The following is a 17,471-nucleotide window of genomic DNA, read 5'->3' as shown; positions in this document are numbered from 1 at the left end:
AAGTAAGGTTGCACCAAAGGTAGAAACTAAGAAAGACTAAATAGATTTAGGCCGGAACCTAAAATAATTTCAGTGATCTATTAAATTCATTCATTTATTCATTAAGATGGGGCACCACTACCCATACTTTTTATCTCAAAATTCAGGTCTTTTATATACATGACCCACTTTAGAAAGTGCTTATCTTTAAACACTGTAACCAAAATAAATGCATCATGCTTTCACAGTTCACATATTCACAACTGCTTCTCCTACAATACACAATAGTTATGCAATTCCATGAAATGAATAGGAAAGATAAAATAATTAAATATATAGTGTGTGACTATTAATTTCACATATATAAATACAAAAATTTAAATATTACAATTTTCAAAGCAACATTTCAAAATATGACTTCAGCAAAGTGATTTTTTTAATGGCAAAATGAAAGCTATACTAGAGAACTAAATGAGCTTGATTGACACAGTAACATTCAACTTCACTGGAAAAAAATTCACCTTCTAATTTAGTTTCTCTGTGAAGCAGAGGCTAAAAAAGGCTCCTCAAATGTTTTATTTACTGGCCAATTTCTAGACGTCGGTACTAAGCTTGCACAATAACAAGCTGATGCTAATAAGCCATACATAAAGATCCCACTTATTAAAATACAAATTAGGCATCCCTTATGTTTATACATGTGTAAGTACAATTAATATTGCAGGCTTAGTTGAAAACAAAATTGCTTTAGTTAACCAAGCATTGCAGTGCAATCAAATGAGATTTCAGTTGCAATTGGAAAAGATCTGTTCTGTAGAAATAACAGCGATTATTTCATGTGGAACAATTAGTTTTCCAAGCTTTTTTTTCCTTCTCCCACCTGCCCTTAACAAAATAATTTGTCCATCACAAGTGACATAAAATGTCACCTTTAACACCCATAAGTTGCATGGAGACCTAAAAGGCAGATGGTAGACATAGCCTATTTACAAATATTGGTTTGAACTTGTAAATGCATGACCGCATAAATCTTAATCCATTTAGAGTATATGCCCTTTGTTCCCTCAATCTTACATTCAGTTGGGAATTGAGCGAAGCACAGGGAGAGTGTGAATTACATGAGCCCTTTCTCATTGCCAGCATTTCAGTGCTTTGCCTTTTGTTCTTGTTCATGAAATTTCCCTACGTTATACAGTAGGGAATGTTAATCAACATTTTGCTTAAGTAATATTAATGAAACTTGCCTACTTACACTTGAGGGAAGAATCAGAATATTACATTTCTTTTTGAAATGTTAATGTACCTTTTAGTAAATTATTTCTGCCTTCTAAATCATTCTAGTGTTAAATTATTAAAGGACAGCATTAAAGAAAAATTGCATTGATGCAAATAGTTAAATACTTTAAAAGATAAAAGGAATGTAAAGTTTAAAAGGAGAGCTTTGTGGACTATGGCAGCATTTGATAAAATTTACAACTGTTTTGTGTGGACTCACAAAATAGAAGGGATTTAATCATGATGATCTCTTAATTTCCAACCATGAATTTGAATTTTACTTGTTTTATGACTTGAACATTTATTTAACTTTGCTATATACGTGAACTGAAGCACTTCTAATTTATCAGGGGAAAGGAGAAAGTGTGTCTTCCTTTTACAATATTTTCTTATATGAGTCTAAAGGTTAAGTCATCCTCCAATCAGATTTTATACTTCAAACATAAAATCACCACTACCACAATGCTCTATCATCACATGGTAACAAAGGGAAGAGCTATTGTAATCACTATGTATCTCACATGGTAAGCAATGGAAAAATATCAATTCTCAGGGTGCACACTGTGATAAATAGGTGTACTCTGAACACTCATGACAGTGCTTCAAAGAGAGTATTCAGGAAATAAGTTCAGAAATTTCTAAAGTACTTTATTTGTTTTCCCTTCAACAGTCTCTTACTATGTCAATCAATATGTTTCTAGATCCTAAACAAATTGTGAGATATCCAGAGGTAAATTAAGAATGGAATTGGTTTAGAAATTTTCTCACACAGTGACCACGATTTGCTAAAAAGACCTAACACTCACTGTCACTGGATAAGCTGCTTGCTACTTTCTATTTAACCATGTAAGACTTAGTAATGGCTTTTGTATCATTGCAGGACTGATTTGTCCTCTAGAAGTATTTTTCTATATTTTAACATCTAACAAGTAATAAAAGCTTAAATTATGGGTGCATCATAATTTAATTGACATCCTTTTCCTTTCTTAGCAATAATAAATGATAAGCATCCTTTCAATGGATGATAGCTTTCATTCTATGAACTATGGTAATAGCTAACAAGCATTGAGATTTTTTTTGTGTCATCATCAATGGTCACCCAATACTTCTGTACGAAGAAATAAATCATTGCCAAGATACTCATTTTGTGTTAATGAGGCTCATCAAGGAGCTTATATCTTTGAAGAAAACTTTCTATCTAGGAAACAATCACATAATAATTAAATAAAAACACCATTGATAATAGGTATTAATATATCCCTAATTGACAAGTTATTCTCTACGACATTATTTCTCCTGAGAAAAGTGGGGGGGAAAGCATACTACTCATAAATAATGACCTGACATATTACTAAATTTGTTTAATACAAAGAAAAGGTTTTTTGAACAGCAACAGAATCCATTCATGGCAGAAGCTGACTACCTGTTGTCCCATAACATTTTAAGGTTCCATTACTAAAAAATATTTTAATATAATCATAATTATCTAACCCTAATAGTCAATCTACTAAAATGAAGTGGTTAGAAAAGTTTCTTACTGCAAAATCCTCCCTCCACTGGTGGGCTGCTTGAACTTTCTCTGCTTCCAGAGCCAGGCGCTGAAAAGAAACCAATAAATATTAGAATTCAAATGACCACATGTATATGTAATTGTTTATATAGAGTACTTGAGCTTTCAAATCAATTATGGACACATAAAATGCAAAAGAGACTCCTTACTTATGATTCATAAATTCTAAATTATTTAGTAATCTAACCTACTGAAACTGATACATTGTGTTTATTCTTTAGTAATAAAATAACACACTATTTTTGACCTCTGCCATCATCGCAATAGTATCCTCTATTCAATGACCAATATTTTAGTTTTCAGAAAAAGCTTTAATCAGTATAGTATATTCATCTTGGTAAAATCCTCTTTTTAGAAAATGCCTTCATGTATTTCTGTTAGTGGAAAGAAAATGACGTTGTTACCAATAAATATGTGTTCTCCACCATACTATATAACATCTTAACAGCATATTTATTTCTACCAAAATCCACACAACTATAATAAATTCACTTACAAATAAAATGTTAAAGTACATCTTTAACTGTTCTATCAGAGATAATCTGTGAATAGAAAAGTGTGACTATCTGCATATCTGAAAATGGCTTTATTTCATCTTCACTTCTATATGTTAATGTAACTAGATAATGCTAGGCTGACTTATTTTCCTATAGTACTTTTATTCCATTAGGATCAGCTGGAGATAAAATGTCTATTGTCCGTGTGCTAGTCATTTCTATAGATATTTCTTCCTACTCTAATATTTTTAGATTTTTCTCTGTGTATGTCCCTGTGTCATATTATGTTCTCCATGTAATCAGCTTTTACATGAGAGTTATATTTATGAATAAAGACACAGAATAGAAACAAGACTGCCTGGATTTAATAATCACCCCTGCTAAATACTAGTTATACAAAGTGAGTCTCTTCTATTTTCTTATGTGAAAATCAGACTCCTGATTGTTGAAAGGATTAAATGAGCAATTATTTATAAAGTCCTTAGAACAGTGCCAGGCAGACAGTAAGAAATACTTACTGTCTAACTCTGAAGAGTAATTATGATTGTGTTTACACTCTGTGTCCTTTTACAAAAATAGCTCAGTGTTGAGTACATTTCTGGCCTGCTCCCCAGACACAGCTAAAAGACAGTGGCAGAAATAGGAAAGTAGAACAGCAACCTCATTTACTAAGAGACAAAAATGATCACGTTAGGTTTTAGAAAAGTATAATTTCATGATGGTTATTGTTTCATATTTTTGATCTTTCACTAGAACTATGACGTGCTTTTTCAGGGGACATCCACACTACACCTGATCAACCCCCCTGAAGAACAGCTCTAATATCAGTGTATTAACGTCTTTTCCCTTTTACTAACTATTCAAATCTGTTCATTTTTCTAAACTATTACATATGCATAATCAATGACTATAAAACATTGCCTGGGCCTCCCCTGGTGGTGCAGGTGGTTGAGCGCCGCACCGTGAGGCTGTCCACAGCCTCTGCAGCGTGGGTTCGATCCTGGCCAGCGGGCGAGAATACCACATGGCGTGGCAGACCCCTCCTGCCTCGCCCGCTGCTCCCCTCAGCAGTGTATTTCGTCAGTCTGCCTTTTCTGTTCCCCACTCTGTCTCTGGTGAATCCTCTCACCCTTCCACGAATCTGGCCTGTACCCGGGTTCTTGAATAAATAAATAAAATAAATCTTAAAAAAAATTGCCTAATGGGAGATCTTAATGTAACAATCCCAAAGCTGAATTGAAAGAAAAATTCTCCAGTGTCTTAAATGACAATGATTGTGGTTTACCAGCTACTAGTCAGAAATAGAAGTAAGAGGAGCTAGTAAAATTTTAGAAATTGGACCAAGGAGAAGAATCAAAAGAAGTTTCTTTATCTCTACCAAAACAAAATTCTAAAGAGAGAAAAGCCACAGGAGAAATGCATACCTTTCTGTAATACTGTATCACAATACCATTGTGTACTCAAATCCAGTGTGAAAATGCAGCAAAAGCGAAAACAGCTAATGCAATGGAATTGGAAGCAATCTCTTTACAGAAAAGTTTATGGGAAGATGTACGTAAAAACAAAATAAGAAAATGATCATGAAAGTACATACTTGACAAAATTCAGAATGTTAAGTCTTCGCTCATTTTTAACAGGCAATATAGAACAGCTACACATTCACATCTATAAAGTGAAAAATAAGTATTCTGTGGACTTAAAATACTGGCTATAATAAAAAATAAGATTTTTTTTTAAGATTAAGAAACCATAGCACTCTGAAATGTCTTTGTCTTAGACAGAAATACTAAGATTTCCCTTGCACAAAGATAAGATACTGCCCTAAAAATCAAAACACATGAGGGTGCATTCATCTCCCCTCCAGGGCACCAACACTAATTACCAAGCTGTTTTCTACTCTGGAGAAATGAAGAAGTACAAATGAACTGATCTGACTCAAAATCACATGGCTCATGAACATTACCCATGCTTAATAAGTCACACTGATATAATCATCACAGTTAATTATTTCTAGAGAAAAATAAAAGAGGAATGAGCAATGGCAACATAGTCAACATAGTATAAAAGGCAATTCTCCTGAGGGAGGAATGTCCAAATCAGTTTAATTTCATATTCATATGTATATGTGTGTGTGTGTGTGTGTGTGTGTGAGAAACACATTAATGTTATTAAGTAAATATCATTTATTGCAAGATTCTAAAATAAGTTTTAGAAATCTAAAGATACACAGTCATACATTTATAAAAGTCGTATCTTTTATAAATATGTATTTTAAAAAGTTGGTATGAAGCTCAGGTTGCTAAATTTTATATCCTCATTGGAAATCATGAAAATGCATGGCTTGTTACCTTCTTCATTCAAAAAGAAACTAAAGATCTCTCTTAACCAGCAAATTTCATAACAATGTCTAACACTGAACTGTAGATACTTGGTCTGTCTTGGGGACTAATACAAATAGTTGCTGATGGTGCTGTTGGCAAAAGACCAGTTAGCCATAACTTAGAGAAAACTGACATGACTTCTGGGCTTCAAGTCCCTAATTAACTTCTATTCTGGTCAAGTGACATTTTATTTTTTTTTTTTTAAATCCAACAGTGTACCATTAAAGCCCCTGGCAAACTGTATTAAGACTGAAAATTCCCACCCACAGAACAAAATGTGAGTATTTCCTCAGCAGACCATCCTCTGGACAAGTAACAATTAACTTTTGTCAGAAAAAATATTATTCTCATTTAATTTACAGTAGTTTAATACAGTATCAAACATTACAAACAGACTGAAAAATGGAAACAAAAAACTCAGATCACCATATAAATACTTAAGTGAGAAAACTGAAACTCAATTCTGCTTTTATTAAGATTAATTAATCCAGAAAGATTAACTAAATAGCTTCATACTCCAACAGTGCATGTGTAAATGAAAAGGCTCTAGGAAGGAAGCATGGACACAAATGCCATAGATGTACTAATAATGTCTACATCTCACGTTAAAGAGTATTTTAAGAACTCAAGTTGAACAAATGGACTTGAATTTAAGTCTTCTCACTTGAAAACTTAGTTACTCTATAAAACCTATACTTAGTCTCCACCGAACCCAACAAGGATTAACCTCACTAGGCAGTCATACATACAGGAAGATACAGTATTATGAAAATCAAAACTCCTGTATAAATCTATTTCAGATTAATGTATAATTTCCCAGAAAATTCTTACAAATTGTTAAAGCTTATAAACAAATACAGCACCAAAAAAAAAAAAAAAAAATCACATCAGTTTGGAACTTTCTTTACTTAGGCCCTGCCCCCAAGTCTTCAGAGAACACTGCTAATCATTAGAAAGGCTTTTGATATGCAGTGGTCTGCTGGAAAAAAAGAAAACAGAGAATGGCAGAGGTTTTATCAGATCAAAGAAAGATCAGCTTTCTGGAAGACCTATTCATTCTCAACCTTCACTTTTTGTCATGTCTTTATCTCTTTCACTAGCATTGAGCTGTCAGTTGATATGAAAGTCTAATAAAAGCAGTATAATTATACAGTGGGAAGAGCACAGAGGACCATGGTGATGGTACACGGGTGAATTGGTGGTGGGAATTTCACAGGGACTATATAACCGAGATAGGAAAGCATACAGTGTACAAAAATGAAGAATGATGTAAAAAATATATAAATTTTTTAAAAAAGTAAAAGACTAAAAAAGAAAAAAAAATAATTTTATCATCCTCCTTAATAATACCTAAATACATTTTCTCTTGGGAAAGATAAAAATTCCAAACCTGTAAACAGTTTGCTTTCTAGATGTACATTTATTGCAGATAAAAGATAAAAGAAGTTTTCTGAAATAGTTAATTACAAAGAACTGTTATTTTATAGCTTTGAAAGAAAACCTTCAGGTGTCTTCTAACAGTTCAGTGAGGCCTCAATAATGTTGCTATTCAGGTTAACATCAAGAATTGAGTTATAGACATCATTTCAAAGAAACATTTATAATTCCAAAGCAATTTACTTGGCTAACATGTGAAAATTCTTCACTTTTATAAGTTAATAGATAGCCACAATAATCTATTTCAAGTAAAATACATATCATGTAATTAAAGTTCAAGTAGTTAATATCCAATGTGGATTACCAAATTATTGCATTATGTCTCTGTTGACAATTTATCAATCTATAAATTTTACCTGTCCTCATCGAATGTTCTTAACATATTGAATTATGTTAATCAGGATAATCATTTTACTAGTTTAACAATATCCATTGTAAATAACATATCATGATGAATAAACAGTCTTCTAAATTCTAAATAAAAGTATACACATACAATCAACTACTTGATATACTATAATTATTACATCACAATCATATTACATCATATTTTATTATATATGTGTCATACTATAGCATATTATACACCAATTATTGGCATAATGAGTACATACTTTTTAATCAGAAACATGTGGTTTCTAATTCTGGTGCTATTATTTACTAACTATTGGTTTTTAGGCAATGAATTTAGCAGTTTTCAGCATCTAAGAATAATATATGCCCTATGTATTTTCTATTTTGTATGCTAAGTACACAGCACATTATACATTTTTAAATCATAAGAACTAGAATGTTTGACTTCTATTTGAATCTGGTAAACACAATTTCATAGGAATAGAGCTATACCCACAGGTGATCACCTCAACACATATATAACTAAAATAAAGGAAAACATTTTAATGGATCCTAAATCTTCACTGTGTGTTGCACCACCAAACAGTTCCTGACTATAGAACCAAATGGTGGTCTAAAAGCATATGCAATTTAGGAAATATAACAGTTTAATATAACAGTCAATGAGTTCAACTTATTTTCCTTTTACCATAAACAGAATGAGAAACCATAGATTATTAAGTTCTATATTCTCACCTTATTTCTTGAAATATATAGAAAAGAGAATATATAGAAAAGAGGTGTGACATTTATGCTGATAGTAATAGTAAAGACCTTGGGCCTCCCTGGTGGCAAAGGGGTTGAGATGCAACCTATGAAGCAATTCGCAGCCACTGCAGTACAAGTTCGATCCCCGGCCAGGGAGAAACCCACATGGTGCAGCAGACCTCTCTTGTGTTACCCGCTGCTCCCCTCAGCAGCGTATTTCAGTCAGTCTGCCTGTTCTGTTCCTCACTCTGTCTCTGGTGAATCCTCTCACCGCCCACACCTCTGGCCTGCACCCCAGTATTTGTACGCAGAAATAAATCTTAAAAAAAATAGTAAAGACCTTAATAAACAAAAAAGCATACCTCTATGTATATTTAAAATAACACTTCATGTCTAAAATGCAAAATTATTCTTAATTCAAAAACCTTAGACAAAGAATGGTTAACAATTTATTTAAATTCTTATAAATATGTCAAGTATTCTATCACAGTCTCTAGCAACTAATGAACAAATATTTTGTTATAAAAATTTTAACATAAAGAAAAAATTCTTAGTAATTTTTCAATTACTGCTATACTTACATACAGTATTAAATTTTCTCTGTAATTTTTATTTATATACATACAGATAGATATAGATAGATACAGATCTATATTACATCATTGTTCATTTTCGCACAGTTTGCTTTCTCATCCAGGTGTAGTCCTCATTTTAATTCCCACCATCAATTCACCCTTGAACACCCATCACCACAGTCCCTTGTGTTTTATTTATTGTAGCATCAAATAACTGGGATCTAGGCCAGAGTATTGGGGGTGAAAGGATTCACTAGAGATAGTGAGGAGCAGAACAGGTGGATTTACTGAAATACACTGCTGAGGGGAGCAGCAGGCGAGACAGGAGAGGTCTGCTGCGCCATGTGAGTTAGCTCCCTGTCCGGGGATCAAACTTATGCCATGGTGGCTGGCATTAGCTTGATAGCACTGAGACTTAACCCCTATGCCAGAAGGGAGGCCCCAGTTTTAAATGTTTTTATAAAGAACAAATATTGGTACACTGAAAAAGATCAACTGGCTACAGAAGCCAGGGTAGGAACTAGGACTAGAGATTAAAAAGATATATTTGAATATAGTAAGCAGGATTAGTTAATATTGCCATATTTCAACACTTGCTAACTGTGACCACAAGGTAATATACATCCTGCCTAAGAGGAAAAGTATTTTAGGAGAAGTACAACACTGTTAGTCAATAAACACTTGATAAACACTTGCTATGAGTTAAGTGCTTAGGGAATTAACATACATGACACAAAATTCCTGCTTCTAAAGGGAACTACTATCTGGCCTACATCCTTAGACTGTGTTACATAACATGCAGGTGCACATATATACACACATATGTGAACAAACATGCCATACCATCATGTGTCAGAGTATGACAGATCCTTTCTTAATGGCAACAATATAGATGCTGAATCAATTTTACATTATTTCACTAGAAACTGTTAAATGGAGAATAGTATTTTTAAAGTACAACTTTTCACCAAGAATGGAAATATGTCAAAATAAAGAACACAAATGTTCTAAAACAAAAAAAGTATGCTGCTAGCCAATAACAAGCTTTTACCAAAGGCTTCTTTACTAGTTTGATTAGAGGTAGAATAAAATTTCTGTAAAGCGAAAAAACAAAGAGTCTGTAAGCCATCACCCAGAATCCATCTTTATCTTTTCAAATATTTACTTTACAACTTTTTACATGAAAATTAGTTACTACAAATAATCTTAAAGTTCACCGTATTTACCTACCCCAACCAATCTTCCTACCCAGAAGCAATCACTATCATGAATTGAACTATAATCAACCTTTGGCATCATTTGCTGTGTACTCTTTTTTTTTTAAAGATTTATTTTATTTATACAAGAGCTGGGGTACAGGCCAGAGGTGCAGAAGGGTGAGAGGATTCACCAGAGACACAGTGGGGAGCAGAACAGGCAGACGGACCGAAAGCACTGCTGAGAGGAGCAGCAGGTGAGGCAGGAGAGGTCTGCCTCGCCATGAGGGATTCTCCCTGGCCAGGCAGGAATCAAACCCACGCTGCAGAGGCTGCAGACAGCTTCACAGTGCGGCGCTCAACCCGCTGCGCCATCGGGGAGGCCCTGGTGTGTACGTTTAAGAATTACTTAAATATTATCTGATGTTGAAATTGTTGATTCTTATATCTAATAAATTTGCATGTAACTTGAATGCCAAAGAGTAACTCCACCAGTTTCCAGGGGAGAAAACTTTGTCTAAACAAAAATCCATTACCCTTGCAAATGATGGTTAGGACTGAACAAAGGAATCAATTCAGATTAATGAGTTTGGTTTGCCGCACATTTTCGAAAGTAAAGATAATGCTTGGAGGTAAAGATAATGCTTGGAGGAGAGAAGAACCCTCAGGGAAATAAAACTGGAGCCATCTCTAAGACCGTTTTATAGACTTCAAATTGTATGCATTTATTGCATCTTTATTATCAGGGTAATAAAACTGACTGAATATATAAACAGACTTACCTGTTTCTTCTCTCCATCAAGAAACAATCATTCTTCATACTTAGGCATTATTTGTGCAGCTTGAAAAATACTAAATCCAGGGGACACCATGGATTACTGTAGAAACTATGGGTGCTTTGGTGGAGGGTGTGGTGTGGTGTGGTACATACAACTGAAGGGTATGAGCCTATACATCTAAATCATAGACAGTGATGTAAACCAGTGCTACATTTCAAAAAATTTTTAAAAAATAAAGAAAGAAAAATGCTAAACTGACACTTAAGCAAGGCAACTGACACAAATATATGTCAATACTCCTGACTATGGTGCTATTGTTTAGCAGGCCCACTCTTACAAAAATGACTAAATTCTGTTTATATGTTTACTTATGCTTGCCTAAAATATGTTTTGCAAACCGTCTGCTTTTATTTAATGACAAAAAACATGAGAACATAATTATAATCATTATCTTTCTTCCTTTCCAAATTCACTTTTGTTTTTTAAGCAGGCCATTTCCAAACTTATTGCAAAATAAAAAAAAATTATAAAATCTAATTTTAATATAGAAAAATATAGTCTAATGATTTGACAAATATTACCAAACTCTGTTAAAATAGATTAGCATCACTCCCTATACTTAAGCTGCGGAGGAAGAAAAGCAGAGTCTGTGTTCCTGACCATGGTTTCTCAAGATAAACAGAACAGGTTACGTGATAAAAAATTTGTAATATATATACTTTGACTAAAATTATTTGTATATATACTGACGAGATAGAAATAAAATACAGAGACTTGTTATTTATACCTAGTCAAATATTTTAAGTTTTAAGAAAAGAATTATCAGTTATTGATAAAATGTTCATTTGTGATCCTATTAAAGCCAAACCACTTATAAATCCTACACCATATAAAATATAATATAGGGTTACAGATTAATTCTTTCTGATATTTTATCAGTCTCTGCCAATTGGTTTCATTTCCGATTATGTGAAATAAAAATTACAAAATACAGACAATATTTTTTGTAATATAAACTTTAAGGGAACATAACATATGCAAAGCATATAAATAAATCAAAGTTGCTGAAATCAAGCCAGCCATCATTTATTCTTCTATTTGTGGCCCCGTGAAAAACAAATCTTTTGGAACATGGCTTCTGGATTATGTTGTATAGAATTCAGCCTGGGTCTGCCATTTTCAGGAAATGCTGCTGAAATTAAACACAAAGCTTCAATTCTAATCTTCAGAGATGTAATTAGCTCCAAATAAATTGGCAGACTTTTTGAATACAGAAGCCAGGGTAAAGGAGATGTCATCTGGTAAGAACAGCAAAACTCCTTTCCACAGTAGCAAAAGTAAATAACACACAACTGGTCATTATCATTACCTTTTTTGGTTCTACAGCACAAAACAATAAAATAAAAGATTGTTCATCAATGTGATCCACGTCACTAGATCACTACATCACTAGACGAACTTGTTCAACATACCTAAACCTCAGACAAACCTACTCAAGCCCCACTATTCAAAGATTTTGATTCTACATCTGGTGTCATTCCCAGAAATCTACATACCTAGAAGAGAAAACCTTTTCCATGGACTTTTCCCTAAAACACTCTTCTAGAAGGTAACATTTTAGCCATACTAGACAAATGGATTTAATTACATTGAGAAACACTATTCCATATAGAAGCACAATCTGCTGATAAGAGTGAACAAAACAATGCACAAGTTTTCATTAGAACTACATCCTGACAATCATTATACCAATCAGGCCAACTCAACTCTCCAAAAAGAAACCACTGGCACCATTAAACCTAAGTTTATTGAGTTCAGGGGGAAGAATTTCTTCATGCCTGTAGTCCTCTAACACCTCCAACAATGTGTGGAGGAAAGCAGGCCCTCAATTATTGTGTGTAGAAATAATCATTTCCACGGATTTTCAAGGTTTTATCTCAGGTTATAAGACTGTTAACAAGGTTCCTTAAATTAGCATCATTCATTATTATGACATTTTCAGAGGCAACAGAAGTCATCACCCTGCAGGACAAGCACATTTCAGATTAATGCATTAATCATCACTTAAAAATAGCTAGATTAATTCATCACCACTGTATCCTTAAAAATTAGTAGAATTTGACTGGGAATAGGGCATGGATTCCAGCTAATCCATGTAATTCCTCTCTGGGTTTCTAGAATTAGTCTATTATCAGCTGCCTTATTTTCTAAATGTTGAACATCAGTGTAGGGAGGAGAAAAACTCAGACAGTGTGGAGAAAAAGGGAAAAAAAGCAGTTCCTAAAGTTAATCTAGCCCTTAGTATGCTGATAATGTGCCCTTAGTTCCTCACATAGTTAAGCTAAGGATCAAACTATTCACATTAGGAGATCATGTATATAGCATCTCTTCAGCTAAAAACTGAATTCTCTTGAATATATCCTCATCCCAAAGGCCTTAATACTTTACCTACCAACAAGTTGTCTAAAAATAAATCACATATCATGTTGTTTTTTAAGGGTTCCAAGGATATCTGTGAATTCCTCAGGAAATGGAAGCTATCACATATTTAAAAACTGAAATGCAGAGAAGTGACTCAATTATAAATTTCATAGCCTGGAAATACAGAAATTGTTATCTCTAAGAAATATACATTTCCTCAGGGGGGAAAAGTCATCTTAGATTCTTTCTGGAATAAAGTTTTATTAAACAGTTTAACTTTGCTGAAACTAGAAACATCAGAATTATTTTGACTGTTCCCTTTGAATCAGTCCTACTTCCAAACACCTTGTTGAGAAACAATTCTCCATGAGTCTCTGGCGTTTCTAAACACCATGTGAAAAATGGTAGGGAAAGCCTTTGCTCTGGACTGCCTTTTCAGGAATGAATGCATAGGAAACAGTCTTGGAATATAAAGACAATGTCTCCTACGAAGGTAGAAGACAGATTTATTTTTTGCTTGTGAAAAGTGATTCTCTGTTGAAGACTCTAGGTGGGTCTGTTGGCAGGCTCCATTTAAAATACTGGTTGGGTCTCCTGGTGATGCCAGGGGTTAAGCACTGCACTATGAAGCTGTCCACGGCCTCTGCAGCATGAGTTCGATCCCCAGCCGGCCAGGGAGTTAACCTACATGGCACAGCAGACCTCTCCTGTCTTGCCTTCTGCTCCCCTCAGCAGTGTACCTCAGTCAGTCTGCCTGTTCTCCTCCCCACTCTGTTTCTGGTGGCCTGTACCCCAGCTCTTGTATGCATAAGTAAATAAATCTTTAAAATAAAATTAAATTAAATTAAATTAAAATCAAATCAAATCAAATCCTGGTTGCCCAAGCTCAGGAAGATGGGCAGTGTCACAACTCACCACACACAGTGTGCACGTGGGCTACTCAGCACGGTCCCCAGCAAATCTGATAGGATAAATGGATGCTGCCTGCACTGCCAGGGACCAGGCCCATATCTCTGACACAGAGAAGCTCCTGAATCTCTGAAATTTTGTTTTGTTTGTTTTAAACCTTAGCTTGCAAGAAAGATAAATCTACTTGGTTAAAAGTTCTTCAAGATGACCCATCTCCAGATCTTCAATTTCTCAGACATCATTTAACTGGTGCCATCATTATTTGCCTTCTTAGTTCATCATTGAGCATGCATTTTACACCTTCAAAGCCTTAGTGTCTTGGGTCTCCCTGGTGGCCTAAGAGGTTAAGTCTCAGTGCTATCACCAAGATCCCCAGCCAGGGAGCTAACACACTTATGGCACAGCAGACCTCTCCTGACTCACCCGCTGCTCCCCTCAGCAGTGTAATTCAGTAAATCCGCCTGTTCTGCTCCCCACTCTGTCTCTGGTGAATCCTCTCACCCCCACACCTCTGGCCTACATGTCAGTTCTTCTATATAAAAAAACCAAAAAACAAAAAACACAGCATTAGTGTCTCTAGAACAGTTTCTAAAGTGTGCTCAGACAGCAGGGGCAGCATTACCTGGAAACTGGCTACATAAGCAAATTCTTGGATCCCACGCCAGGGCTACTAAGTCAAAAACACCCAAGGAGGGCCCGATCAATCTGTTTTAACAAACCTCTGTAGGATGCTAATGGGCACGAAAGTTTGAGAAGCATGCTTTAAAACAAAAAAATCCATAGCATTGTTCAAGCACAAGTTTTATATCGTCTTAATAGCAAACAGAAAATGAAAACAAAAACAAACTATTTGTTCTAATGCCCTTTAGAAAAAAAGTTAAACCTGGTAAATCAACACTACTGCAGATGAAAACATGAGGCAGAAGTCCCTGATGACATGAATAGCACTTCAGTAGCTTGATCATAATTTGGAGTTTTTACTAACTATCATGAACTGTGTATCTGATTCGATTTAATTTGGAAATAGTAAAATAACAACAAGGAAAAATAACATTTAACTTTTGACACAATGTGTAAGTTTACTGCATATTACAGAATACTGAATGTGTATCAGAAACTAGAAATGTTACTGAACCCTCAAAAACCTTAAAATATAATTTATCAGCATTGATTAGCATTTTATAATTACCTGAAAATATTACATTCTCTTGTGATGCTTCTTCTTTGAGATATATTATTGTAATTTACCACTTTATAGTTAAGTTAATGGAGGTATCTCTACAAAAGAGGAGGTACCATGTTCTCTGCCCAACTAATGAGAGGTAGAGCTAAGTGGCCACATAAACCTATATAAATAACACAGAAGGCAGGTGGGCGCTGAGGGGAGACACGCGGAGAAGAAGGGCTCGCTTGCTTCTTGGCTTTGGACTTGCACCAGGGACTTGAGGGACTGAAGAAGACACATGGAGGAGAGACATGTAGAGACACTTGAAAGAAACGTGGGTGAGAGATGCGTGCGGAGGCTGAAAATGGCAGTTATTATCTTGATTTATACTTTGATTTCTCTCCTTTCATCCCAGACTTGTGGGGCCCCTTTTGCTATTCCTATAGGTCCCCACCAGAAGGTGCCTTTGACCTGTGGCAAGGTTTTGGGTCTCAGCAGCTCCACTTTGGGCCAACCCTGTTTGGCTAGACATTTACCCACAAGGGCATGGGTAACTTTGGGTGTTTTATTGGGAACTTATTGTCCTTTCTTCTCTTCTCATTCTATGCACTTTAGTTTTATTAAAGTTCCTTTACATTGAATATGTTTTGTCTTTGTCCTCACACACAGCCGGACCCCTTTAGAGCATGTAAGTTTAGGGATTATGGGGTACCCATTAGTCTGCACACTAACACTTTCGTGGATGCAGGATACTATGTAGGCTCAAACCTGCTGAAGTTTTGTAAGCCCCACTAGCAAGACTTTCAGGAACTTGAAAGCTTCAGGGTTTCATATGTGGGTTACCAAATAAGCATAAAACACAAAAGTTTATGCAAGACAGAAAGAGGAAAATTGCTATACTTATAAGAAAATGATGAAATCTTTGTAGGAACCAGATAATATAGAAAGGCTGGAGAAGCACACAACCACTTTCAAAAGCAGATAAAACATACTGAAGGCCACTTGTCTTTAAGTATCATTTCTTGCCCTATACAATTTCTCTTTCAGTATAATCTCTGAAACTTCTACCAGTGTATTTCCCTTCTCCTAATTCATGACTTAAATTATGAACTTTCCTATTTAACTCACAGATATCTCTAATCTTCCACGGCCTCCATCTGCTGTGCGAGCAGAAACTTGAATGGGCAACTGCTACACTTACACTTAAAGTGACTAGAGTAAATGCAGTATCATCCCAATCTCAACTTATAACAGAAAATATTACATAAAGTGTGTCTTGAACTATTCTAAATATAATCCTCAAGGTAGCTTTTTTTTTTTTTTCCCAGTTAAATTTTTTTACAGGACTTTTCAAGAAGAAATCAGCAAACCACAAACCTCCTAGTGGCTTAAAAATATATAAGAAATTGTTAAATTTTCAGAGCTCCTGCTTATTCAACAAAACAGATAAAACATCCCTTTCACAGAACTGTTAAGCAAATGAGATTCCTGCAAAACAAACACACTATAGGCATCGTCTTCAATATCAGCTACTACAAATTAAGAAGCAGAAAAAAGAGACAGAATTCTTTTATTTCCTCGAAGCTAAAGTCAAACAGGTCCATATGGCAATGACAGAAGTGCACTGAGGAGCTACCAAGACCTGCCAGATCCTATCTGCTTCAGTCACCTTCCACCTTTTAATTTTACAATATTGATTTGCAATCTCCAGCTTTTCTCCTCCCACCAGTCACTCTTTGATTCTTATTATATCAAGGAGATGTGTTTCCCTTACCTCAGGCAACTCCTTCAATGGTTGTAAACTAGTTACCATTCTGGTCTTGTTATCTTAATTTCTTTTTACTTTTAAATAATCTGGCTTTGAGTTTAATTAACATATACAGGCTGCCAATTTGGTGAGTGGGATGACTTTTAAAAAAAGTAATCTTAGACAGTAGGCAAATTTTCTATTTTACTAATGTTGCTATAGAAACACTCCTCTTTTTCCTTTTTTGCTAATACATTGGGGTGAATGTATCACATTCTGTGGTAGTTAAAATGTGTACTGTGTGCCTCCTCACTTGCATAATTTTTCCTCTTAGGAGTTGAAAAATCACTATGATGTGTAAATCAGTCAATCAAAATGGTAAAATATGCAATTTACTCAGTTTTTTTAATATCAGAAATATCATCCACTACTAATTTGA

General features: G+C 34.8%; 1 protein-coding gene across 4 annotated transcripts in view; it reads right to left on the bottom strand.

The window, feature by feature from the left end:
- Positions 1-17,471, bottom strand: part of CACNA2D1 (calcium voltage-gated channel auxiliary subunit alpha2delta 1) — a 415,589-nt gene that overhangs the window by 191,631 nt on the left and 206,487 nt on the right. For all 4 annotated transcript variants that reach the window (XM_054692495.1, XM_054692492.1, XM_054692493.1 and 1 more), the window contains exon 4: positions 2,793-2,852. In XM_054692495.1, coding sequence (XP_054548470.1) covers positions 2,793-2,852 — 60 coding nt within the window. The remainder of the gene's footprint in view (positions 1-2,792; positions 2,853-17,471) is intronic.

This window comes from Talpa occidentalis, unplaced genomic scaffold, assembly GCF_014898055.3.
Source record: "Talpa occidentalis isolate TD23 unplaced genomic scaffold, MPIMG_talOcc4v2.1, whole genome shotgun sequence".
In the NCBI taxonomy this organism is placed as follows: Eukaryota; Metazoa; Chordata; class Mammalia; order Eulipotyphla; family Talpidae; genus Talpa; species Talpa occidentalis.
Note: the sequence above shows the minus strand (reverse complement) of the source record. Positions and strands in the feature narration are given on the sequence as shown.